The sequence below is a fragment of the Alosa pseudoharengus genome, unplaced genomic scaffold, assembly GCF_046254945.1.
Source record: "Alosa pseudoharengus isolate Yale_2024_CS ecotype anadromous, Long Island Sound unplaced genomic scaffold, YU_APseudo_1.1 YU_APseudo_1.1_scf_14, whole genome shotgun sequence".
In the NCBI taxonomy this organism is placed as follows: domain Eukaryota; kingdom Metazoa; phylum Chordata; class Actinopteri; order Clupeiformes; family Clupeidae; genus Alosa; species Alosa pseudoharengus.
In genome coordinates this window covers 22,840,642-22,865,948 of record NW_027468609.1, presented here as the reverse complement: position 1 = coordinate 22,865,948, position 25,307 = coordinate 22,840,642, and the positions used below count along the sequence as shown (strand labels likewise).

General features: G+C 42.6%; 3 protein-coding genes across 6 annotated transcripts in view; 2 read left to right on the top strand and 1 right to left on the bottom strand.

Annotated features, from left to right (window-relative positions):
- smarcad1b (SNF2 related chromatin remodeling ATPase with DExD box 1b) overlaps positions 1-12,617 on the top strand; it is a 28,742-nt gene extending 16,125 nt beyond the window's left edge. For both annotated transcript variants that reach the window (XM_076284212.1, XM_076284211.1), the window contains exons 14-23: positions 509-644; positions 1,624-1,755; positions 2,743-2,838; positions 4,547-4,667; positions 6,394-6,509; positions 8,723-8,911; positions 9,317-9,435; positions 9,583-9,765; positions 11,204-11,310; positions 12,435-12,617. In XM_076284212.1, coding sequence (XP_076140327.1) covers positions 509-644; positions 1,624-1,755; positions 2,743-2,838; positions 4,547-4,667; positions 6,394-6,509; positions 8,723-8,911; positions 9,317-9,435; positions 9,583-9,765; positions 11,204-11,310; positions 12,435-12,496 — 1,261 coding nt within the window. In that variant the 3' untranslated portion in view covers positions 12,497-12,617. The remainder of the gene's footprint in view (positions 1-508; positions 645-1,623; positions 1,756-2,742; positions 2,839-4,546; positions 4,668-6,393; positions 6,510-8,722; positions 8,912-9,316; positions 9,436-9,582; positions 9,766-11,203; positions 11,311-12,434) is intronic.
- A 1,191-nt stretch (positions 12,618-13,808) lies between these two features.
- ska1 (spindle and kinetochore associated complex subunit 1) lies at positions 13,809-19,793 on the top strand. The gene is made up of 7 exons (XM_076283262.1): positions 13,809-13,876; positions 14,506-14,597; positions 14,810-14,934; positions 17,023-17,117; positions 17,308-17,433; positions 18,175-18,344; positions 18,660-19,793. Exons 2-7 carry the CDS (start codon positions 14,510-14,512, stop codon positions 18,806-18,808), a joined length of 753 nt encoding a protein of 250 aa, XP_076139377.1. The 5' UTR covers positions 13,809-13,876; positions 14,506-14,509; the 3' UTR covers positions 18,809-19,793.
- Positions 19,794-22,804: 3,011 nt separating this feature from the next.
- The window catches only part of sh2d3ca (SH2 domain containing 3Ca), a 69,015-nt gene continuing 66,512 nt past the window's right edge, over positions 22,805-25,307 (bottom strand). For all 3 annotated transcript variants that reach the window (XM_076284208.1, XM_076284209.1, XM_076284210.1), the window contains 2 exons: positions 24,652-24,858; positions 22,805-23,884 (listed from right to left, as the gene is read on the bottom strand). In XM_076284208.1, coding sequence (XP_076140323.1) covers positions 23,709-23,884; positions 24,652-24,858 — 383 coding nt within the window. In that variant the 3' untranslated portion in view covers positions 22,805-23,708. The remainder of the gene's footprint in view (positions 23,885-24,651; positions 24,859-25,307) is intronic.

Here is a 25,307-nt window from a genome sequence, read left to right as displayed (position 1 = left end):
GATGGTGGCGGTGTTCGAATGTAGGGGAAGGTGTGTGTTTGTATGTCTGTGTGTGTGTGTTTGTGTGGTGTGGAGGTGTGTGTGTGTGTGTGTGGGGGGGGGGTCCTGGTAAGCCGAGGAGGTGCTGCTCATTCATTATTCAGTCTAATCAAGCGTAGCCAGACCTCACAGACCAGCTTATCAGGCCCCTTAGCATTAAGCCTTGCTACTAGATCCAACAAAGGCCTCGAAAGTGTGTGTGTGTGTTTGCCCGCGTGTATATACATGCATATGTGTGTGTGTGTGTTTGTGCACATCTGTCTGTGAGTTAATGTATGTGTGTCTGCCTCTTTCTCTCTGTGTGTGTGTGTGTGTGTGTGTGTGTGTGTGTGTGTGTGTGTGTGTGTGTGTGTGTGTGTGTGTGTGTGTGTGTGTGTGTGTGTGTGTGTGTGTGTGTGTGTGTGTGTGTGTGTGTGTGTGTGTGTGTGTGTGTGTGTGTGTGTGTGTGTGTGCGCGCGCAAATGCACAGGTACAACCTGGCAATAGGGAACTCAAGTGACCGCAGTCTGTTCCGTAAGCTGAAGCTGGAGTATGCTGTGTTTGACGAGGGCCACATGCTGAAGAACATGAACTCACTGCGCTATCGCCACCTCATGGCCATCAACGTGAGTGCAACATTAAGCGTAACATTTGAGAGGACAGGCCAAGGGTCGGGTCCTACTAACAGCCCAGCATAGCTCTTAGCTGAAAGGTTGCAGGCCCCATAAACGGTGTGCCAAGGCAAGGCACAGTAGTTTGTGCCATTGAGATAAAAAATAGCGTTATTTTAAAATAAATGTGTTCTAGTATAAGTTTCCAAGAGTTCTTGCTAAAGTTGAATCTGTGCTGAGGTCCTTTTGTTCTGTCATATTCTTGCTTCATTCCTTCCTCCATCTAACTTATTTATTCTCTCCATCATTCATGACTCTCTTGCTGCCTTTCTCGTTTTGTCTCGTTTTTTCTCTAATTTTGTCTCTATTTTTGTCTCTGTCTTTCTGTCTCTCTGGCTTTCTCTCAATCTCTCATGCATTCACTCTTTCACACGCTCCTGATCGTACTCATTCTTCTTTGTCTCTCCCTCCCTCATGTCTCTCTCTCTCTTTATCTCTCTCTTTCTCTCCATGTCTCATCTCTATGTCCTTCACTTTCGCTCTATTTCCCTCTCCTTTTTTCTCCATCTTCCTCTCCCTAATTCTCACTCTCTCTATCTCCCTCATTCTTCATCCCTCTCTCTCTATCTCTCTCTCATTCATTCTCTTTCTCCTTCCTTCATTCTCTCTCTCTCCCTCTCTATCTCTCTTTCCCTCATTTTCCCGCCCTCTCTCTCTCCCTCATTCTCCCTTCTTTTCTCTCTATCTTTCTCTCACTCACTCTCTTCCTCCCTCCTTCATTCTCTCTCTCTCCCTCTCTATCTCTCTCTCCCTCTCTCCCCCTCATTCTCCATCCTTTTCTCTCAATTTTTCTCTCACTCACTCTCCTTCATTCTTTCTCTATCTCCCTCCCTCTCTTTCTCTTACTCTTTCTCTCTCTCTCTCTCTCTCTCTCTCTCGCTTCCTCTCTTCCGCTCCCCCCTGTGCCCTGTCCTCTTGTTCCCACCTGTGTCAGGCGGATCACCGGCTGCTGCTGACAGGCACGCCCCTGCAGAATAACCTTCTGGAGCTCATGTCCCTGCTCAACTTCATCATGCCCTCCATGTTCTCCAGCTCCACCGCCCAGATCGCCCGCTTGTTCTCCATGGTGAGCGTCCCGCATCACACACACACGCACACGCACACACACATGCACACACACACACACACACACACACCAGTGTTTCCCATACATTGACTTATTTGTGGTGGCCCATTGACCACCACACAATGATTTTTCAGGTTGTACTAAATTGTGCTTAAATCTGGTTAGGATCATAACCAAGCTGTGCTAATTTGTTAAAAACTGTTGTACTCAAATTAATTCTGCAAACCAACCATCACAAATGGAATTCAATTCTGTGGGAAACACTGCACACACACACATGACCTAATTTGGGTTGTTCTCACTCGCACTCTGTTGAGCCAAATATTAAGCAGAGCTTTGCTTTCGTGTGGTGGCCAATTTATCAGTGAATTGCTAGAAATGCAGCCTCGACCCAACACTTAGTGACTAGTTATCTGACTTGTTTTGGTGCTGAATCACCCTCCCCTGACTCAGTTAATTCCCGCCTTCCACCTTGACACCACTTCAAACACCACTAAGGACAGGTTGGCCAGAGGGTAAAGTTGAGGCCCAAAACCAGGCGGAAATAGCCCCTTCAAGGTACGATTAAGCACCAGTCATAATGCACCAAGTCATAATGGGGTAGTGATTAGCCTTCATTCGCCCGACAGTGCGAAAGCGGATGATATTGCCCATGTAGGGTACGAATGTGGCCTAGGTGGGATGGAGATTGGGATGTGGCCTTGGTGGGATGAGGATGTGGTCTTGGTGGAATGTGGTCTTTGAAGGGTATAAATGTGGTGGATCCCTGCCTGATCCATTCCAGATTTAGGAGCTACTATCTGGGGCTAAACAAAGATTTACGTAAGTCATGACAGCTGTGTCATTAAGATATGTTAAGCTCACTAGCTTGTCTGTATCATATTAGATAATGATTCCCAAGTATTTGCAGAGTTTGTTTTGTGTGAACGGTGCCTTAAAGTTAAAAATGAGTGAGTAACATTGGTCTGGATTTGTGTGTTTTTCCAGAACTCTTCTGAAGGGCAGAGCAGCTTTGAGAGGAAGCGCATCACCCACGCCAAGCTCATTATGAAGCCTTTCATCCTCAGACGCGTCAAGAGTGAGGTAACACCCAGCCGAATGACGTCAACACTTATTAATGCAATAAAGTCAAGTTTCTGAGTTCTATGTAACATTTCTTAAGTCCTGCTGGGATATTTATTTTCAAATATACACAGATGTTAAGTTCCTAGTGCTACATGTAGGGGATTTCACACAGCGGCTAATCGACAACCAAGCCTATTTACCATCAAAAACAAAATTACTAACAAATCATCCTTTGTGGGCAAAAGAACATCACCAACAGAACAGCCTTCAAGAGCATTTGACTGGTGTTATCAAGGTTATCAAGTTACTTACATTTAGTAAATCTGTGATCCGTGATAAAAAAGGTGGCCAGTTGTGGTGACTAGTTATCACTAGCATCCAGGCTGTGCCTCGAGTCCGGAGAGAGTGGGTCTGTCCGAAACGGAGAGCAGCTGTCTGCTGTCTCGCTGCCTTCAGCTCTCTAACGAGTCACTTGCCGTAGCAGGCATCAAGGTACCAGCTATGAACTTTGTTTCGGACAGCCTAGCAAGATAGCGACACAGAACACCGTTGCCAGGATACCAGAAAGCAGAATAACGTAACGTTCGACTTCAGCAATAGCTGCTCACAATTAAATCGAATTTTGGACGTTGAAGGCAGCATGAAGGATACATCTACGCTGTCTTCAAAATTTGGCAAAACAAAGATATCTTACAAGGCAGCATTTCACAGAAATTTTTGATTGGGACATGCCTCGATCCCTCGCTCCCCTGTTAGATATCTTAAAAGGCAGCATTTTTCCCATTTCGGACACAGCCAGTGTGTGTGATTCTCAGGATGGGAGGAATCCTTTGTGAAAGACATTTCTGTTAATCCCCCACAATCTTTTGTTCAGCTCTACTGTGGGGTGCACTGTATGAGAGAGTCTCTACCAACAAATACCAACAATTTCTTCAGTCATTCCTCTTCTACAGTATGCTGTGGCTGTTTATGATCCGATCAGCAACATAACCAGACAGACCGCAACCCCTCGATGCAGGCATGGGGTCATATACATCTTCTATTCACATTAAACAGACACCTTTATTTCAACTCAGTGAAAAGTGAATGTATCTGGGTACATGTGTATGATCACGGAGTTCAGTCATAGTCCTTTGTTTGGCAGGCACCTTGTCAGGTAGGTCGAGCTACGATCAGCTCTGTTCAAGCTTCAGTATTGAATCCCTGCCTGGTCCCTGCTGGATCTGGGAAGGACACAGCAGGCAGAGGACGTGTGTGTGTGTGCGTGTGTGTGCGCGTGTGTGTGTGTGCATGAATGTGTGCGCACAGTATATCCTTGTGAAGATGTTGGTGTTTTTGTGTAAGACAATGTATGTAGTCCGGTTAGGAAGAGGTCTTAAAGTGTCAAGGTCACACTCTGTGAATGAGACCCAATATCTGCCTTAACAACACTATGTGGAAAGCCAACATTAACATTTACCAAAGCTACAACATAGACATGTGATGATTGGCCAGCTCAATGTGCCATACCATACCTGCTAAATGAATAAATGTGAATACCTGAATGAGCTTTTGTTTTCACCAGCCAGATACAATGCATTTAACGTGTATGGCACAAATTAATTCTGTGTGTATGATTTCCGTGTGTACGATTTGCCGCTTAGTAGCGGTAAGTGCTTTCATTGTTGTTGGCCATCTATGAGTGGCAAAGCCGATGGTAATTGTGTGTGTGTGGTCACTGCGACAGGTGCTGAAGCAGCTGCCAGCTAAAGAGGAGTCTGTGGAGTTCTGCCCCATGAGCGCCAAGCAGCAGCAGCTCTACAGCGCCCTCATCAGGAAGCTGAAGGGCACCACCACCAACGGAGAGAGTAAGTATGGGAAGAGAGGGAGGAAAAAAAAAAGAAAGAAAGGTAAGGGAGTGAAGTAAAAGGATGGACCACTGTGAGTGGGTGGTTAAAGTGGGCCAGTCCTTATTAGCCACACTTAATCCACCCTTGAAGGCTTGGATACTGCGGCTGCTTGTTCGTTTACTAATGCACAACTGTAAGTGTGCTAGCATGCAGTGTGTGTGTGTGACTGTGTGTGTGTGATACCTAACCACAGTGAGTGCACTTGATGTGCATTTTCTCCACTCTTTTGTGCCTGGATCCCCTTGGGAGAGCATGACTCACAATGCACCACATGAAAATCTGTGTGTGTGTGTGTGTGTGTGTGTGTGTGTGTGTGTGTGTGTGTGTGTGTGTGTGTGTGAGTGATAAGAATGCAAAATGAAGTTTCCAAATGCAGGGTTATGTGGGATAAATCGGGATAAAGTGGAGCGTTAGCAGAGGATAGGAAAGATGGAGAGGATAGTAAAAACACATGACCATGGGAGGTCCTGCAGCTCTGTGACCTTATACCTGATCCGCACAGAGAGCTGGTGAGGAATGAGGAGACGAAAGGCAAAGGCAGCGGAGAGGGAATAGAGGGAAATGGCGAGATGTGTAACTACCACAGAAGAAGAGTTTCATCACAGGTCCCAGACTGTTCATTGTTCATTGTTCAAGGCCATTTACACTCTGTAGTTCCGGCTCTGTGACTATCCAGGTTGACAGAAAAATTGTGTGTGTGTGTGTGTGTGACCCCCCTCTTTCCGCCTCTGTCTATCTGAAAAGGACAGGTGTGCTGTGATAAAGGCACATATAATTGTGTAAAAACCCTGCAGCATAAAAAGGGCTACAGAACAACTTGAGAGAAGGAGAGGAAGGTCCTTTCTTTTTCAACTCTTTCTCTCTCCCTTTCCCACCATTTGTGCAGTCTTCGTTTTCACCCTGATCCAATTGTAGTAAGTGTAAGTCAGTGTTAGTCAGGTTCATTACAGCTTAAGCTCTTCCCCAGCGCTTGACTGAGATCAGTCTAAACACGAGTATCTTCAAGGCTTCATGCATCGCGTTTGTCCATGAGGGGCCCGACCAGCTTGTGTTCGCTAGTCTGATTGCATTGCATCAGCTATTTTCTTTCTCTCCATGAGCGCAGCCTGGCAGGTCTCCAGTGAGTTTGGAATACGCAAATGTGCGTGCGTGTGTGCGTGTGTGTGCGTGTGTGCGTGTATGCGTGCGTGCGTGCGTGTGTGCGTGTGTGCGTGTGTGCGTGTGTGCGTGTGCGTGTGCGTTTGCGTGCGTGCGTGCGTGCGTGCGCATGGGACAATCCCAGCAGCCCTCTCCAGAAACCTCCCCTCTGCTCGTAAAAGTTGTCACATTGATGAGTGTTCGGCTCCTACTGCAAAGCCATCAGAACTAATTTCAGTTTTATGGGAGTAGGGTGTGGAGAAGGAACGATGGAGGGAGGTTTTCTCTCCACGGTTATGCCATGAAGAGAAGTTGACTTCTGTGTGTGTGTGTGTGTGTGTGTGTGTGTGTGTGTGTGTGTGTGTGTGTGTGTGTGTGTTTGTTAAGTGAGTGCATGTGATTGCAAATCTGCGATTGTGTGTGTGTTTTTGTGAAGTGGTTCTACGTGCATGTGCTTGCAGTCATGTACACATTTAAAGCAACAAAGCCTGTGGGACTAACACTTATCTCTGTGTGCGTGTGTGTGTGTGTGTGTGTGTGTGTGTAGAGCGTGAGCTGACCAATGCGATGATGCATCTGCGCAAGATGGCCAACCACCCGCTGCTGCACCGTCAGTACTACACCTCTGAGCGCCTGACCACCATGAGCAAACTCATGCTGAACGTAAGCCCCCACACCCTTACATTCCTCTCTCTCTCTCTCTCTCTCTCTCTCTCTCTCTCTCTCTCTATCTATCTCTCTCTCTCTCACACACACACACACACACACACACACACACACACACACACACACACACACACACACACACACACACACACACGCACACTCAGAGATACACACACACTCAGAAAAACACACACATACACCGAGATACACACACACACACACTCAGACATTCTCACAAATACGCAGAGACACACACACATTCATGTAACTGTCTGTCTTTAACATGTCTTTTTTGTTGTTCATATTAAACCATGCTGCAATACAGCACTTTGAAGTAGACAATCTATTGGCCAATGAGAATAGAGAATCTATGGACAATCTATGGACATCTATGTTAACAACGGGCTAGACAAAGATGACATAAGTAAGGGATAATGTATAGAACGCCGGTCATTATCAGGAAATAGGTCCCGACAGGGCAAACCGGACCCCGACGCGCAGAATATCCCGCTTATTACACGGCTACTTGCCAAAACGAAACAATAAACTCCCCACGATATGACTCTTTAGCCTACATAGCCTAGGCAATAGCCTATTTGCTACCGTTTCATCATGGCTTGTGCTGAGAAACAAATAGTTTGCAACAACACGCGCTGATCTTGAATCAAACATTCTTTAGAACACAGCTGATCAACCGTCTGCTTTCACTTTTGAATGAAGTTCCAGTACTTGCGGAGTGATATGAAAGACGTGAATTAGAAGCACAAAACCCATTTTCCTTGACAGCGGTCTGTTATACTGTTATTGAGAAATTACAGACCACCGAACGTTGGGAAGGCCCATTCAAGTGAATGGAGTATTACTTAGCATTGTGAAGAGCCGTGTAATAAAACCCTGATAATGCCAAGTAAAGGAAATACGGAACCCAGGACACTACAGCATGCACATGGCTTATGTGGGGTGGTTAGGTAATGTTTGCAGTATGTATGCAGTTGCCATGGTTACAGCATCCCTGTTGGGTGGACCAGCAGATGCAGTTGGTGCTGCTAATGATGTATCACCAGGGGGAGATTGGTGGCACCTATTACATATCACATGTGGGGAGAGAGAGAGAATAGCATCGAGCGAGGAACAGTAATAAACGCCATAATCACCCAAATGCTCCCTCATGTCTCCCAAGAGGGGCTTGTGGGTAACATGTTGAAGTACTTTAGGAAAGAAGTGGGCTCTTGTTTTCTCAGAGAGCTTGCGCTGTGTGTATAGGCTTGTCTGGACTTGGGTTTCCTCTGTTTTTTTTTTAATGCATGCATATCAAACAAGGAGAAAAGCCTCGAAACAATTCTCAAGTGTTTGGAAAAAAGCGTCTGCCAAATCCTATAACCATAACCGGGTGTAATTTGGTCCTATCCTCTCTCCCTGTATTCTGGAGGTGTGGTTGGAGATTATTTACCAGTCATCTGCAGTCTTGGTTATTGTTTACCGTAATTACCCAGATTAATGCAGTTAGTAAAATCATAAAGACGGCTGTGTATTGGCAATACGATGTAATGTGATACTGTATGCAAGCTGATATATTTTGTAACTTTTTAAAAATCTAGGATTCTCAGAGAACTGTAATGTATAAGAACACACCACCATACGCATACAATCTAGCAAAAGGTACTTTTTTAATGCAACCACTACAACACTGCCATCTAATGGGCTGAGGGGCTGAAGACAACACAATGAACCACTGCCTGCAGATGTTAACTATGAATTAATATTGCATTGTTTTTGAGAATCAGCACTGTATCATACAAACATTGTACAAACATATTTGGGTGTACCAAAATGTTCTTACACTCTCTGTGTCGGTAGTATTATGTGTTAAAGTAAGATGTAGTTATTTTATTTTAAAATGATTGCTTCAAGCTCATTTTGATGATACCCTGACTTACAATACGGACAATAGAGTCTCTGACATTGCCGATGCACGACCAGATTGTCTTGTATTGCGCTATGTAACTTTGTCTTCCTTGCAGTAACATAACCCTAGTCATCAGTCTTCAATGCTCTGCGTAATGCCTTTAGCACTAAATGGGTAGCCAAAATCGTCGACAAGGGGTTATGAATACCAGTTCTTACATTGTGTTGTTTTAGTTTCCTGTACCTGTGCTGAATTGTTCTCTGGTGGGGATTGATCTTGTGTTGTGGGGTGTTCCTGTCCTCAGGAGCTGACCCACCGGGACTCGGACCCGGTCCTGGTGAAGGAGGACATGGAGGTGATGTCTGACTTTGAGCTGCACCGGCTATGCCAGCAGTACTCTGCTCTGAGGGAGTGCAAGCTGGGCTCTGACCTGCTGCTGGACTCCGGGAAGCTACACTTTCTCACAAAGCTGCTGGCGTCCCTCAAAGAGGAGGTATATACACACACACACACACACACACACACACACACGCACACACACACACACACAACCGCACAAACACACACACACACACACACACACACACACATACACACACACACACACAACCGCACAAACACACAACCGCACACACACATACACACGCACACACACACACACACACACGCACGCACGCACGCACACACACACACACATACTCACACACTACTCACAGACAGACACACTACTCACAGACAGATAACAAAGACTCACATAACTTTTGAGGTCTTTACAAGTGTGTGTGTCCCCTCTTTCATACACACACATACACACATGTAAACACACACACACTCTCAAAGATGAATTGCATTAGAGACACACAACATATATGATATGTCTTGGTTTTCCCCCATGCAGGGGTCCCGAGTAGTGCTCTTCAGCCAATTCACCATGATGCTCGACATCCTCGAAATCTTCCTCAAGCATCACAGCCACCGCTACATCCGATTGGACGGCTCAACGCCCATGGCTGACAGGTAGGGCAGCCAGCAGACACTTCTTTTCAGGTCCAGTTATACAAATTATCTTCAGGCTGTAAATGCATCTGAAGTCAAGCTGTCATTATAACCTTTTTTTTTTCTTTCTCTCTCCCTCTCTCTTTCTTTGGCCGGCCTCAACCCCAGGATTGGCCTGATCGACGAGTTCAACACGGACCAGGACATCTTTGTGTTCCTGTTGTCAACCAAGGCAGGGGGGCTGGGCATCAATTTGACTTCTGCCAACGTGGTCATCTTACACGACATCGACTGCAACCCGTACAATGACAAACAGGCAGAGGATCGTTGCCACCGTGTGGGTCAGACAAGGTCAGAGCACGTGTGTGTGTGTGTGTGTGTGTGTGTGTGTGTGTGTGTGTTAGTGGTTTGAATATGAGATGGAGGGCATGTATTTGTATGTTTGTGTAGGTAGTGGTACCTAAAATAGTTGTTTTCCTCTGTTGTTTAAAGCATTGGTTCCCAAAGACTGGGTCGCAGGAGATTTTATTTGGGTCGCCAGCACAATTTATGTTGTGTAATAGGCCTAACTTATACCCTTTCACCAGGAAAGCTATCAGTTTTCTATTAGGATATAGTTTGTTTACCACAGTGACGGCCCTAGAATAGCTCTGAAACTGGGGGCGAACGCGTCGCAGAGGGGGCAGCGTGCATCTCCCTCGCAAAAGGAAACATTTCAGCAGCATCCGTATACCGGGCATGGCTATTCAATTTGCGTCATAGGCTGATACAGTTTCGATTGTAGATGCACTCTTTAAAGTTAATAGCAGCCTCCTCACATTCCTTATTATTTTATATTAACATTTAAAATGCACACCAATGCATTATATAAGGCTACAATTTAAATGGACATTTTAAAAGCTATTATTTCCTCTTGTTTTCCACCTCGCAAACTCTATTATCTTTTGGCTATTGCGCAAATGCCTCTTATTCGGAAATGTATTCATTTCACATTCTTACAACAACATAGCTTGTCACAACACCAATACACAGCCTTAGCATAAGGCCTATAAACAAGCAAACGTTTAACTTGAGGATTCAATGCGGATTCAACTTTCCAAAGAAACCTCCAGTAATAGGCTACAATATAACGACTTGAGTTAATTGCTATGTTTACATCGGAATTAACGCTGTTATGGATCCATTTGTCTGCAACGCAACGCAGCCTAGTACAACATGTCTCTTTAGATATACAGGAATAGCTCCAGTTGAAGATGTTGAAGATTGACGATTGCGTAGAATGCAAGAATATCCCTAAACTCTCGGATGCACATTAAAATGTTATCTTTTAGGTAACTTTCCATGCTGATGGTGCTCAAAATGCAACAAAACTGTGTTCAAAGCTGGATGAGGAAAACCTGAGGTTGTGAGTTTGTACAAAACTGAGCGAGAATTTTATAGCTTTGAAAATATTTAACATTGTTTCATGTGTAATTGAGATTGCAGAGTTGTACACAATAGTAGTGGTAGTAGGCTAGACCTAGGCGCTATTACGTATACATATGGTAGTGTAGAATGGTTAGGGGGGGCATATAAAAGTTTGAGAACCTGTGGCCTAAAACAATATTGGTGGTTGCATGTTAGATCTGAAGTGAAATGGGTCGCGATGGTCTGTCATTTTTAAAAAGTGGGTCCCCAGAAAAAAAGTTTGGGAAACACTGGTTTGAAGGACAGACAATGCGTGTGCATGCAGGTATGTTTTTTTTTTCTTTTCTGTTTTTTTCCCCTCATCTCTATTTTTGGTCTCCAGGACAGTGAAGGTGATCAGGCTTATCTGCAAAGATTCCATAGAGGACGGTATGCTGCGCATCGGACAGAAGAAGCTCAAACTGGAACAGGACATGACCGCCTGCGAGGGTAATAATCCTCTTTCTTATGTCTGGTAGAACAGCGTAGTTTAACAATTAACCGATTTATTGTTTAGTGATTAGTTATTGATTAGTTTAGTTATTAAATTAATCATCGCCTATTTTGTTAATTGCTTTATTGGATTCAGTCATCTCAAAATTATCTGATTTCAGCTTCTTAAATCTGAATATTTCATGGTTTACTTACTGCTCGATGATAGTAAACTGAATGTCTGTGGTGTTTAAATAAAACAAGACATTTGATGACGTAATCTTGGGTTTTTGGAAATACTGATCGACATTTCTTCACCATTTTCTGACATTTTTGAAACCAAATCACATCTTCCTGATGTTTCTGAGGTTCCTCTGATAGAACAAGGTCTTAACAACACCATGATCATGGAGTTTGATTTTTAGCGCATATTAATAAGACTGCTGAAAGGCAAAGGAAAAGGCAAGTATTATCTTTATGCTTCCATGTCGGTGATAGCCATGGTTGGAGGCATTATGTTTTCGGGTTGTATGCCCCAGTCCCGAGAACGCAGGTTCTCAAGAGCACCTCAAGACACGTGCTTCAGACTAGGTCTGGATGTTCAGTCGGACTCAAAGATGAACCAATTAGATTTGGAGGTCAAAATTCAAGGTCACTGTGACCATGAAAGTCCCATTCTTGTGATTGCTCACAAATGCCTTGAGGTACATGCTTCAAATTTAGTACAAATACTAATATGAACTCTAAGATGAACTGATTGGATCTTTGAAGTCAAAGCTCCCAGTGTTGCACACTCATAAAGCTTCTATACAGTTTTTAGGAAGAAGAAGAAGAAGATAAGACTTTATTAAATCCCACACCTGGGAAATGTACTTGTCACAACAGCCCAACAATGCATAAAAAAAACGTAAAAGACAATTGCATACAGTATGTCTAGCATACAAGCACATCTACAAAAAAAATTACACAGTGATTGCAATATGCCATAGGGGCATAGATGTACACGCCTTAGGGTTTCACAAATAAGTTGATGCAAAGTGTGCCTTGTGGGGCCCCCGTGCTGCAGTCCTACAAATACATTTGTGTTGTCAACTCCAGATGCTCTTATTTATTTGACTTTGATTGTTCCCTTCTCTTTCCAGGTGAGGAGGATAACATATCCGACGATATGGCCTCTCTCCTGAAGGCATCATTGGGACTGTAACGGCTGTAACATTTTTGCTGAAGGTAGCAAATCTCTAGTGTGTAAATGCCAGGTAGGAGGCATGTTGACAGTTGTAAGATACAAGATACAAGTGTTTTTATTTCATTGTTTTTTTTTTTAAATATATATATATATATATATATATATATATATATATATATATATATATATATATATATATATATATATATATACAGTATTTGGACTCCTGCTGCATTGAGAAACCACATTAAGAAGTGTGCCACGTATACCTCGTAATAAACCTATCCAGTACTTGTTTTGTCTGTGACTGTCATTTGTAAAGTCGTTTTTAAAATAGTAGGTTTTAATAAATGTTTTCAATCTATGAGTGAGTGCTTTGACTCTTCTTTCCTATTGCTTTTTAACATGTATTTGGAAGTATTCCTTTTTAAGACATTACTAAGAACTGTCATTCAAGCATCATTGCATCAATGATCGTAGATAGGTGCAATATGTGAATATGTTAAGGTTTACAGACAACCTCAAAAATGGGAAGTGTTAAACAGAGACTCAGAACCTTAGGTGGTGTGTTGGACACCGTACCAGGAACACCGTCCAGTACAGCTCAGCTCACATATGTAAGTTTAAGGAATATGATCACTGAAAGGCTTACATATTTTATGGAGAGTGGGGATTTGATGTCACCCTAGCAGAGTAAACTCAGGAGGAGGAAAGCTGTGTGAGTCAGGTTTGATTTCAAAGGGCATAAAGAATCTTGTGTCTGGGAGAGGGGGTATGGGGAGAAATGCTAAGAACACAAACACTAAGTTACAAGTAACATGCATCTGAAGTGAGTGGAGAGTAGTTTGGCCAATGAATTTGTGTGTTTACTGTAGGCTGAAGAAGAGCACAGCTGTCAGCACAGGTTGCTAAAAACACAGTAGCCGCCTCACATGGGCAAATAGAGCTGTAGTAGAAGACACATTTGTACTTTTGAAATGTATTTGACATTAAATTGTATCAAGTCTATGTAAAGTCAGTGTATGTTTGTCCTGACAATTCAAGTTCGTTCATATTTTGACATGTTGGATTTTGGTTTTGATTTTTTATTGGATTAATTTTTAATTGGTTGTTAGTTTATATTCCAAATTCACAGTGGTGTACAGACTTCTTTAAGTGATAGCTGATGACTCGTGTTGTCAAATAAATTAAGCGTGTTATGCTTTTTAGTCTTCTCTTGGTTCTCGGTAATAACTTTTTAGTGTCAGAAGGTGGCGGTAGCAGTCATGACTGTTTGCAGACGACACTCAAGAAGAAGAAAGGTTCCTCCCACGCACAAAAGATTTGAACGTTGACGCGGGATACAGCTGCAACTGTTTACACTAGCCTACTTAGAAAAGACTGTGCCGTTTATATTAAGTGAGTAACGTCTAAATAAAATCAATATGAAAAGTCAGTTTATTTAACGAATGACGACATGCCTTATAATAAGTCCCTTATTGTCTTATTATATCTACCTAATTAGACAAACTGCTTGAATGTTTTGACAGACCTTGCTAACGTTAGCTTGTAGCTATCTGCAGGAGAGCTAGATTGTTTGTTGCATAATTTTGTGTCGTTGTGATATTCAATCTACTAGACTATTGCCCCTGAGTAAAGGTGATCAACTGTTAACGTGTGAAATGTAGGCTGCAATATCATCTTGTATGGCCAGTTGTCAGGTTTATCCCAAGTTGTATCCACATACTTAACATACAATGGCACTTGAGATCTGTTGAATTTGGTCAGTTTTGCACTGTAAATCAAATACAATAAAATTGCTGCAAATAGAAACTGCACTATAAAGCATTGGAAAAGTCTAATTTATATAGCATAGGCTGTAATGCAACTTTGATCAAATATATTTGGTATGGCCTTTTTGTTACCAGTACATCTAAATTATTCAGTTTACCTGTACTATTTAGTTTGGTTGTATAGTACAAGTTAGCTTGTAAAAGACTATCAATGCTGAATGTCTAATGGTGGTCTAATAATTTATGTGTTCTCAGAATCATGAGCCACTGTGAGCTTGAGGAGCTAACGGAGCACATAAACAGCAGAATCTCAAAGGTTAAAAACCTCATGCACTTACGAGTTATTGGTAAGTTGAAAAGCACTTAGACTTAACTTCAAGGACTTTCTTGACCCTTTGTTTAATTTTTATTGCTGTGTTGAAATTATTGACCACAATTCCCCACACTTTGTAGTGATATCACTATCAGGCCTATTTATTATTGGGTCACAAGATGGACCTGAAAAACAATGACGTTCACATTGTTTTCTTTTATGTTTATTTATTTATTTTATTTTTAGGAAATGACCCAGAGAAACAGAAGATTTTTCGTAAGATTGCAGAGGAGGTCAGTGGGATGACAAAGCTCTTGGATCAGTTTGAGGAGTGTGTTGCTGAAGAGAGAGATTCACTAAAACAGTTGGAGGTTTGTACTTTGTTGTTCTTGATATGCCTACATGCCAATGGCAAACATCATCATCATCAACAACAACATTTGGGGCAGCCGTGGCCTACTGGTTAGCACTTCGGACCTGTAACCGGAGAGTTGCCGGTTCGAACCCCCCGACCAGTAGGCACGAGGCTGAAGTGCCCTTGAGCAAGGCACCTAACCCCTCACTGCTCCCCGAGCGCCGCTGTTGATGCAGACAGCTCACTGCGCCGGGATTAGTGTGTGCTTCATCTCACTGTGTGTACACTGTGTGCTGTGTATGTTTCACTAATTCACAGATTGGGATAAATGCGGAGACCAAATTTCCCTCACGGGATCAAAAGAGTATATATACTTATACTTATATATATATATATACATATTAGAGAATAAGGACATGGTGTTGCAGGTGGCAGCATCCTGAAAAAACACGCGTGTGAGTGGCCGTGAGACTCAGGTTTGATTCTGACCACCTGATCCCACCCCCAATCTCTCACCCCCACTTGCTTCCTATTGCTAATGGGGCTTTCGGGTTGTCTCGTAAACATCGTACACCTACCCGTACAACATGTAGGAATGAGTGGCTGTAGGAACGCCTTTCTCTCGAGCCACGAGGGGCATTAGCAGGAGGCTAGTCATTGTTATTGTTTTGTGCTACATGTAGCCTCTAGCTAAACGGCTGGAAAACAAATTTATTACATTGTATTGCAGGCACAGCAAGACCATGCAATGCATGAATTGGTGACCGGATTGAAGCAGCAATGTAATCTAATGTGTAAGAGCATTACATCAACATTAACATGACCAACACAGTACATATGCCAAAAAAATACATGTCATCTCATCTCAACTATGGGCGCAGCCATGTTTGTTGTAAGGTCGTACGTCCACCTCGGGGTACCCTCAAGTACTCCGAGGTAAAGTGGGCGTGCCTGCCCAAAATGCCGCAAGAAAGCTGGGTAATTTACACTTTCCAACTCGGGCGGCTGATTTACGAGGCAACCTGAAGGCACCATAATTCCTAACTATTCTATCCCCATAAAGGCAAAAAGTCCCAAAAATGTACTTTAAAAAGATAATGAAGACATAATTATATTCAGATGGAAGAAAATGAAAAAAAAAAAAGATAACATTAGAAAGAGAAGCCACCACAGCCCAGCCGTTACTACAGAGTTTAGTGGCTGGAACTGAGGTGTTGGTGCAGGAGTCCATAATCATAAGAGCTATCCATAAAACTGGACCCCATTGGAAGTGGAGAAGGAAGCCAAGGATTTAAAAGATCCACATTAAAGCATTTATGGATATTGCTTAAGATATGGGGACAGGTTGTATAGTCACAGGACACTGAAATAGAGTTTTTTGGTAAATCTTCAAAGCACTAGATGTAGTGTAAATCTAACATTAACAAACACTCAATAAACACCATCTCAATTGTGAAACATGGTAGTAGTAACATAATTTTGTGGAGATATTTCAGTGGGAACTGGGAAAGGAGATAAATGACAAAATAAAACCTGTTATAGTCTTTGCTTGGGAGAGATTTTGCCCACTAGTAAGAAAAGCACCACTGGAGTTTCTCAAAAACAGTAAAGGGAATATTCTAGAATGACTCAAGCCCTGGTCTTCATCAAATTCAAACCCCTGATCAAAATCCAAATAACAGTCTATGGCAATATAGTGCAGGGATATTATCCATCAACCTAGATGTTCTATATAAATTCTGTGAAGAGAAATTGGAGAAAAACACTATCCAATACTGCCACATCAAATGAATTGAGGTTGTTATTACACCAAAGGAGTAATTTCCAATTACTTAAGTATAGGGGTTGAATATTGCAAACTGGATATTTTAGCTTTGAATTAACTTATTTTTTTATATCAACAGACAAGTTTAGTACAGAAATATACTAAATATTAAATCTTTACAATTAAAACACTGATATGTGCAGATAACTTTTTTAAGCAAGCAAATTATGATGATTTGCAGGGGGTGGGGTGTTTTTTGCAAGCTGTATAGTTTAGCCTGACCTGCACTGCGGAATTTCCTGGTTTCTTTGATGTTTGAGTTTGAGTTTTGTTCTGCAGGAACTGAATGAGCTGATTGAAGAGGATTTGCAGAATGCAATTCACATGGCAGAGAACATCCCCAGTCACATGCCAGTTCCTACATCTGCTGTCAAGTAAGAGGAGATGGCAAATGTAGCTTGCAAGGACGTATGGCTTGTAGGGTTATATGGATGACTGTTTGCCTGGGTTCAGTCTGTTGGTATCTGTTTTATATTTAATCATATGAAATTCTCCTTCGCTTGTCTTTTTAAATATTTCTCTCTTTCTCTCTCTCTCTCTTTATTTCTCAATTATTCTCCTTAGCGAAGTGTTGCCTGTTCAAAATGAAAACGAGCAGCCACCAAAGGATCAGGCTCCTGCCAAGAAGTCTCGCAAACAGATTAAGGAGATGGAATTCATAACTGTACACGAGTTTGACACGATACCACCGTATGTCCCTCTTGCTCTCCCCCAATTGCCTATACTTTATTTTGCCTTTGAGTGGTTGGCAACACTTGTTGGTAGCAATTGTTTTGTGTGCAGATCTTAGAGCCTACAGAGACACATTTTTTGACGGCCCTGCTTATGGGGGCGGGCAGCTAACAGATCGTTAGGAAAGATTCGATGAATGTGATCATTTATGTTTAGGCCTTTTTTGGGCCTGCGATCGCTGATACAACCTATAAGTCAGTAAAATGTTGCACACGGTTTCCTAAAAGGACAAGTATAGTGTAAGTATATATACTCTTTTGATCCCGTGAGGGAAATTTGGTCTCTGCATTTATCCCAATCCGTGAATTAGTGAAACACACAGCACACAGTGCTGCCTGCATCAACAGCGGCGCTCGGGGTGCAGTGAGGGGTTAGGTGCCTTGCTCAAGGGCACTTCAGCCGTACCTACTGGTCGGGGTTCGAACCGGCAACCCTCCGGTTACAGGTCCGAAGTGCTAACCAGTAGGCCACAGCTGCCCCTGACAATCACAGATTAGTGATTTTCCTCCCCTTACTCCTCGTCAGTTCAGTTCAGTTCATCATTACAGTGTTTCAGCATTACTTCAGCAGAATTTAATTAGGCTAGAAGAGGTCCACAAAAAAAACATGCTACAGTGTTAGTAAGTTAGTCTTGTCATATGAAAAATAAAGGTAAGAAGCCTGAGTCACTCTGTCTTTCTTGTCTCCCTTCATTCTCAGGTACATGAAAGGTCGAGTGACGTACGACCAGCTGAACTCTGCGGTGCGGAGCATTAACAAGTCTGTGACCGAGAAGTACAAGATCCTCCAGCAGCCCCTGAAGACACTGAACAACATGTCACGCAAGCTCTATGATCGCTTCAAGGAGAATGAGACTGGCGAGACCAGAGGTAGGAGAGTTTTTGTTTTTCTTTTGAACATTTGCTGTGTCTATTAAGACAGACAGATTCTTATTGCAGCTCTATTAGACAAGATTATAAATGGAAATATGTAAAATATTTAAAAAATATTCATGGTTTCCGCACTCACAGCCCAAGACAAATAGGGCAACCAAACACAACGGAACCACACAGATAAGCATTGAGCTCCACTAAGTATTATGGCATCGTGTGTGTGTGTGTGTGTGTGTGTGTGTGTGTGTGTGTGTGTGTGTGTGTGTGTGTGTGTGTGTGTGTGTGTGTGTGTGTGTGTGTGTGCACCCTCAGGACATTTCTTCGTGGTGGAGGCTGACCTGCGTGAATTTGCCCAGGTGACAGTGGACAAGCGCTTCCTGAATCTGCTGAGCATGCTGCGCCACTGCCAGCGTCTCAAGGAGACGAGAGGAGGTGGGCTGACCCGCTACCAGCTGCTCTGAGCTCTCTTCTGGAACAGTGGCCTCCACCCTCACCCAGCCTCCATCCACCTAAACTCACCAGCCAAACTCCAACCAGCCTTCACCCAGCCATCTCAATGAAACAACCATCACAGACTCCTCCTTTTTCTCAACAAACCACACCAACCATCAATCAGCAACTACTAGCCTCTATAACCTCTAACCAGCCATCTCAATGAACCAACCATCTCCAGACAGAATTCTTATTTTTTATTTTTTCCTCAACAAACCACACCAACCACCAGTCAGCAACTACTAGCCTCTTTCAGGAAACCATACCAATCTCCACACAGACTCTGCTCTTCTCTGCAAACACTCTGAGACTCATTCAGAAAAAGTGGATTTCACATATTTCTCCAACCAGGTTACCTCTTAGTTTGCATAGGTCCTTAAAGCAGAAGTAATAAGAACTCTTAAAAACACAAACATACAGGTAACTCATGTTTATATTTAGCATTAGGTGTAGAATCACAAAATGCTGGGTAGAAAACACTGGTTGGTTTTCATAACCTAAGTAGGTAAATTGAAACGGTCAATGATAAAATTCAGCTCATCTCCCTATGGTGAGCATCTCCTTCTTGATCATCTTGAGCTAACCATCATACACATGTTCTGAGTGCCTTTGTGACAGATCTGAGGGCTGTGCTACCAACGGAGGGAGGCTACTAGCTTATCCAGGTAACGTTAGTAGTAACTGCTGATTTCAAAAGAACAGGTCACTTTTGAAACAATAGATACTTGGGGCCAATGTTCTTACAGAGATCAGCGGTTTCTCTCAGAGTTAGCGGGATAAACTAGTAACTTCACTTCGTAGTATCTGGCTGCTGCTCAACTAGTGTTACAAGATAAGAGAGGGTTAATGGCACTCCCCGAGACAAGTTGTGCTAGTCAGGTCTGCTGATGTATTCAGTTGTAGCCATTTAAAAACTGTAACTGTAAATAGAAAAATAAAGATGAATACACATGCTGTTATGTTTTCAGTGATCAGTTATTTACCCTTGGTATTTATAAATTGTTTATTCCTTGACTTCCCATTTTTAGACTGAATACCTGCTGATTTGGATATAGGCTAAATAGAAAATGAAGCCTTAAGTGTAGTCTTTTGTCGTAAAGCATGTGAGTAGATGTGAAATGGTCAAGATCAGATCTTTCATAGGCTAACGGGGCCTTTGGTTTATGGCACTTCACTCCTTCACTGTCCAGAAATAATTCTTGGTTGCATACATGATCATAGAAACTCAACAGCTTACATGAACAGGAGTGAGAAATGCAGAGACTGTCTTCAATGTTCTTCACCAGCCATCAGAATGATAACCATGTAAACAAGCCTTAATAGGCTACCTTAGTCTGGATAGGCTACCGATGGGGGTTAAAGATAGGAACAGGTAGAAGAGAATGCAGTCTGTGTGGACAGTGTGCAAGATACAGTCTGTGTTAATGTTATAGCATATTCTAATACATTCATCAAATCTGTCATTTATTTATTTTATTTATGCTTTGATGAATCGGTGAATCCTTTAGCCTGGAAAATCCAAACTCATTCACAAAGTGTGGACTCCAATGCCAAGCAGAAATGGATGGAGGACGGCGGAACTAATACAGAGATGTAAAGGAATGAACTGAAAACATGCTGAGATCATACAGAATTTCAAAAGAGTTATTGACATACTTAGGACGTACTGCCGCCAGAACATCTGGGGCGATGGGTAGAATGATGGGCAATTCAGAGCCTCGCTCTTCCTTTTGTTCCATTCTGAATGATCATTTTCAATATGCATTTGCCCACTGGAGTATACATTTGTATCATCACAAAAAAAATCATTGTTGGTTTGACGCTTATTATAGGTTATGTTGTGTGGTTTCATTAACCTTGTGAGTTTTTTCTTGCAACTATGGCTATGTAGTGCGGCAGATTAGTGAAATCGTTCACTTTGTGATACAAGCATCAAACTTTATCCAAAAAGCACATTAGCCACACAAAAAAATCCAATATGGCTGCCATTTTCCAAGATGGCTGCAATTGAAAGCCATATACTTGTTTTTTGACTTGTACTCAGCTAACTCTGCTATATGGTTCACATATATTATTACTGTTTTAATCATATGAGTATCATTAGCTTTTCATTTTGTCTTTTCATGTTTTTCTCTCTTTACCATTGGTGACTTTAGAACTTTGTGTCTGGTGCACCTCCACAGTGTTTGCCGAAAAGTTAATTAAAACTTTTAATCACACATTAATAACTAAAGGAATAACTAGTATTTTGAATATCATATGTAATTAAGTTCACTATTCCAGAATAATGAATAAATAAATCAAATGAGGCAATGATACAAAGCGTGTTTCTCTCACAAGCGTACTGTGGTTTATTTCCTGGAAAAAAGGTTGAAAAAAATATGACATACCAGAATATTTACAGCACATAAGAAAAAGGTGATCACATTTTGTTCACGTTCCTTTGAAGATTCATTCAGGACTGTCTATTTACAAAATGACATAACCAAACACAGTCATCTGTACAATATGTGAGAAGCACACAAGTCACAGTCTCCAGATTTCAAAACACTCAAGTTGACCTCATCCTCATTTTTTTCTTTTTTACATTTTTTGCTTGCTCAATTGCACCCCTTTGTGGCAACAAGGGGAAGTACGTGCAGTACTTAGCTATCCCAGCAAAGAACTCCATCTGTAAAGTTCACTAGTAAGGCCCTCACAACAAAACAGCTGATTTCACTCTACACTGAAAGATGGATGTGCAGGTAAATAGCAAGTGGATTCACAGATACCTATCCTCCCTGAAATGTGTGTTGTTCTGAAGAAATGTTTCTTGGAGTTTTATGTGTGTGTACATGCATGACGTCTATGTACCTTACACTCCCAACCTGAAAGCCCACGCTCCACACATATAAACACACACACACCTCCACTTTTACACTAATGCGACGTCAGGCATTTGAAGAGCATGAGCTAAGTGCAGTCTGTGAAAGCACATCACAAAGTGGACACACACACAAACACACAGGTGAAGGGATGATGACCTTAACTAAGGGGTGGGGAGGGTGTGCATGCTCCCCTGCTTTAAGGATTTAAGACACGCGTCAGTAAAGCATCAAGTAACAACGCATTAGCCCTCTTTAACTTGCATTACAATTTTGTTTATGTTGTTGTTGTATTTGATGTTGTTGATTATGATCACGTCACAACACCTCAGCATCCAGGACATTTTAAACAAGTTTTGTTTGTCTCGTAGCGCATTATCCCTTCTATTGTGATCTTGCACATTGAACCTTCAAAACAAGCATAGCTCTGTCATTCACACTCACACACACACAAACTCTTCCCTGAGGACTCTAAGCACTGTTTCCCACAGAAGTCTTCTCTTCACATTTTCACCAGCTTTTCCAGTAGGAGATAGCAGTGGTCTGATAGTAACTTCTGTTAGTGTGCCTGTGCCATGACTCGAGTAAAGTCTGGTCTTGAATTAGGCTCAAAATGTGTGTCCACGTCAGAGGTCACACTCGATGGATGCCCTTTTGTGACAGAGAACACTCACCATGTAGCAGTGGTCACTATTCGGTAAGAAGAGCAAGACCTGCAGATCTGTACAATCATTTACACAACGTAAATAGGAGTTTGCAAGGATGTGTGTGTTTTTGTGTGTGTTTGTGTATGTGATGTGTACGTGCATTTATGTGTAAGTGTGTGTGTGTGTGTAATGTATGTGTCTGTTGTGTGATATGTGCATGTACATTTATGTGTAATGTATGTGTGTGTGTGTGTGTGTGTGTGTGTGTGTATGTGTGATGTATGTGTCTCTGTGTGTGTGATAGGTATGTGCATGTACATTTATGTGTAATGTGTGTGTGTATGTTGATGTATGTGTCCGTGTCTCTTCGTGTGTGTGTGTGTGTGTGTGTGTGTGTGTGTGTGTGTGTGTGTGTGTGTGTGTGTGTGTGTCTGTCTGTGTGTGTGTGTTAAACCTGTGGTGCAGGAAATCTATTTTTATCACAAAATACAGAAGAGATAGATGATAAAATAAAATATGAAAATCAGGTAAATGAGACAATTGTAAAGTGTACAGAAAAGTCCTTCAGCAAGATGACCATCAAATCACTTAAAAATCCAAATAAGGGTGCACTCACACACACACAAGTTTTCCTTTCAGATATATCTGCTTGCACTTGATTTGGCAACGTACATTCAGACGTGTGTGTGTGTGTGTGTGTGACTTTGTCAGAGATAAGTGTCCTCTCCTCGTTGTCTTCCTCCACTATGTCTATAAGGTGGTGGAGCATCAGGAAAACATGAACTTTAACTTCAACATGACCGTGGGAGCTGGCGCTAAGGAAAAGCTTCTGGAAGGTTCTGTAGCTGTTATTGTGAGGGTTTTAGTCTGTGACAACAGCGGGAGGAACTTCACAACGCAGGGAATCATGGGAAGTATAGTCCAAAGCCAGGAATGGGTACAGGTGAGACACAGTAACACTCATTCATTCTTTCATTGTCTCTCAGAAAACACACACCCACACACCGTTTTCCTGACACACTTCTTCCTCAGGCTTATCACCTGACTTCCCATGGTGCATTTCTGTGACTTGATGATGGAAAGGGTCCAGCCTGACAAGGCTGTGATATGAGCGGTCCTCTCTTTGTGCCTCGTTTTGGGATAAACAGTCTCTCTCTCTTTCTCTCCTTTTTCACTCTCTCTATCTCCTTACCCCCTTCCACACATTTCAGTTAAGTATTTTACACAGTTTCTCTCAACACCCCCTCGTTCCCGTTTTGGTCCAACCCAGGTGCATGGGAGAGGGACAGATGGGATTGTACCACTGCAGGTTTCTGTGCTGTGTAGAGGGGAGGGGGAGGGGGGGGTGATGGAGGTTGCTATAGCTCGCTGTGGCGGACGGGCGGCTCCAGCTTGTGGGAGAGGGCGGTGAGGACCTTGTCGAACTTCTCGTAGCGCTCGGCCTGGGAGCCCTCGGAGCCCCGGCTGCCCCACAGCAGACGCATCTGGAACTCGGTGCAGAAGATCTCCAGCAGCTCCACTCGCTCCGGCAGCTCTGCAGGGAGGAGGACAGAGAACGAGGGAGGGAGGGAGGGAGAGAGGGAGACGAATGCATTACTTTCACAATGTTTCTTTATGAAGAGAACAAATATGACAGAACAGGTGGGCAGGGCATTCTTCTCAGTCAACTCAGTCTGAACCACCCTGTATTCTATTTACTCCATTAATAATTGGTATTTTTTTTATTTAGGCCATATGACTTTACTTTAAACTGTTTAATTTCATGTAATGTCTATGGATGTCATTGTTAGTCGCTTTGGACAAAAGTGCCTGCTAAGAACCATAAACATAAACTCAAAGGAGAAATCCGACGATTTTTCAAAAAGATAACCGTTTCGAGGTCAACGAGTACTGTCGGTACGGCAAAAAAAAAGGAATCAATCGGTTTTACCTAGCTCGAGTTGCTAGTTCCAATAGATAAAGCAGCCAAGCAGCTACAGTGCTACACTCTGGGGACATGAACATGGGGGCTCATGTACATTAAATTAGATTAGATTAAACTTTATTGTCATTGTGCAGTAGTACAAAGACAACGAAATGCAGTTTCTAACCACCAGAGTGGAGTCAGATTTCTCCTTTAAAACTCTGCAGGTGTTATCTATTCTCTATTCTACCAAAAGTTTCTGTGAGTGTCTGAAAACAAAGAGGTAATATTATTATTGAAACTATCTATCTCAGCCATGTATGTGAGGCATGAAAACATTATCTGCTTAACTCAAACCAAACACAAATCAATAAACAAAGAAACACACACACACACACCTTTTAGTTTTGTTTCTGCATTGCTGCGGTAGATCCCCCCGTGATGGGCAATGGTACGTGCCGCCTCCAGGTGACTCATCACCACGTCGACGCCCGCCTCCACGCTCTCCCAGGGCTCTAGCCCCTCCCCCACAGCAACGCCCCTCTCCAGGAGAGACAGCAGTGGGACCACAGGTGGGAAGGAGGTGTTGGACAGGACGCAGCTCTCTGTGACACACACACACACACACACAAAAACACACACTGGTGTCAGCAGGCAAAAAGTATGGATTACTGGGATGATTTGACAGTATTTGAAAGGAGGTTGTCTAAAACTAGGCTTAAAGGAACTGTATGTAAGAAATGTATTTCAATTTATCATAAAATGGCCCTGATATGTCACTAGACATTAAGAAATCATGTTCATTTCAAATACTTATATCACTGATAACAGTAGTCTTGCCAGGATATTGTCATTTAAAAAGTGAAGTTGCAGCATCAACTGATGTTGATGTTGTGTTTTGTCATGTCATGTTGTGTTTTGGCCTGATGCGCCACCCTCCACCTATCTACTAATCACAAAGTCAGTAGTGTTTCGGCATCCGGGTTGGCAATCTCGAGTCAGGGGGGAGGGGGAGGGGATACACCGCTCTACAGTAATTTGAAAGTGATTGCAG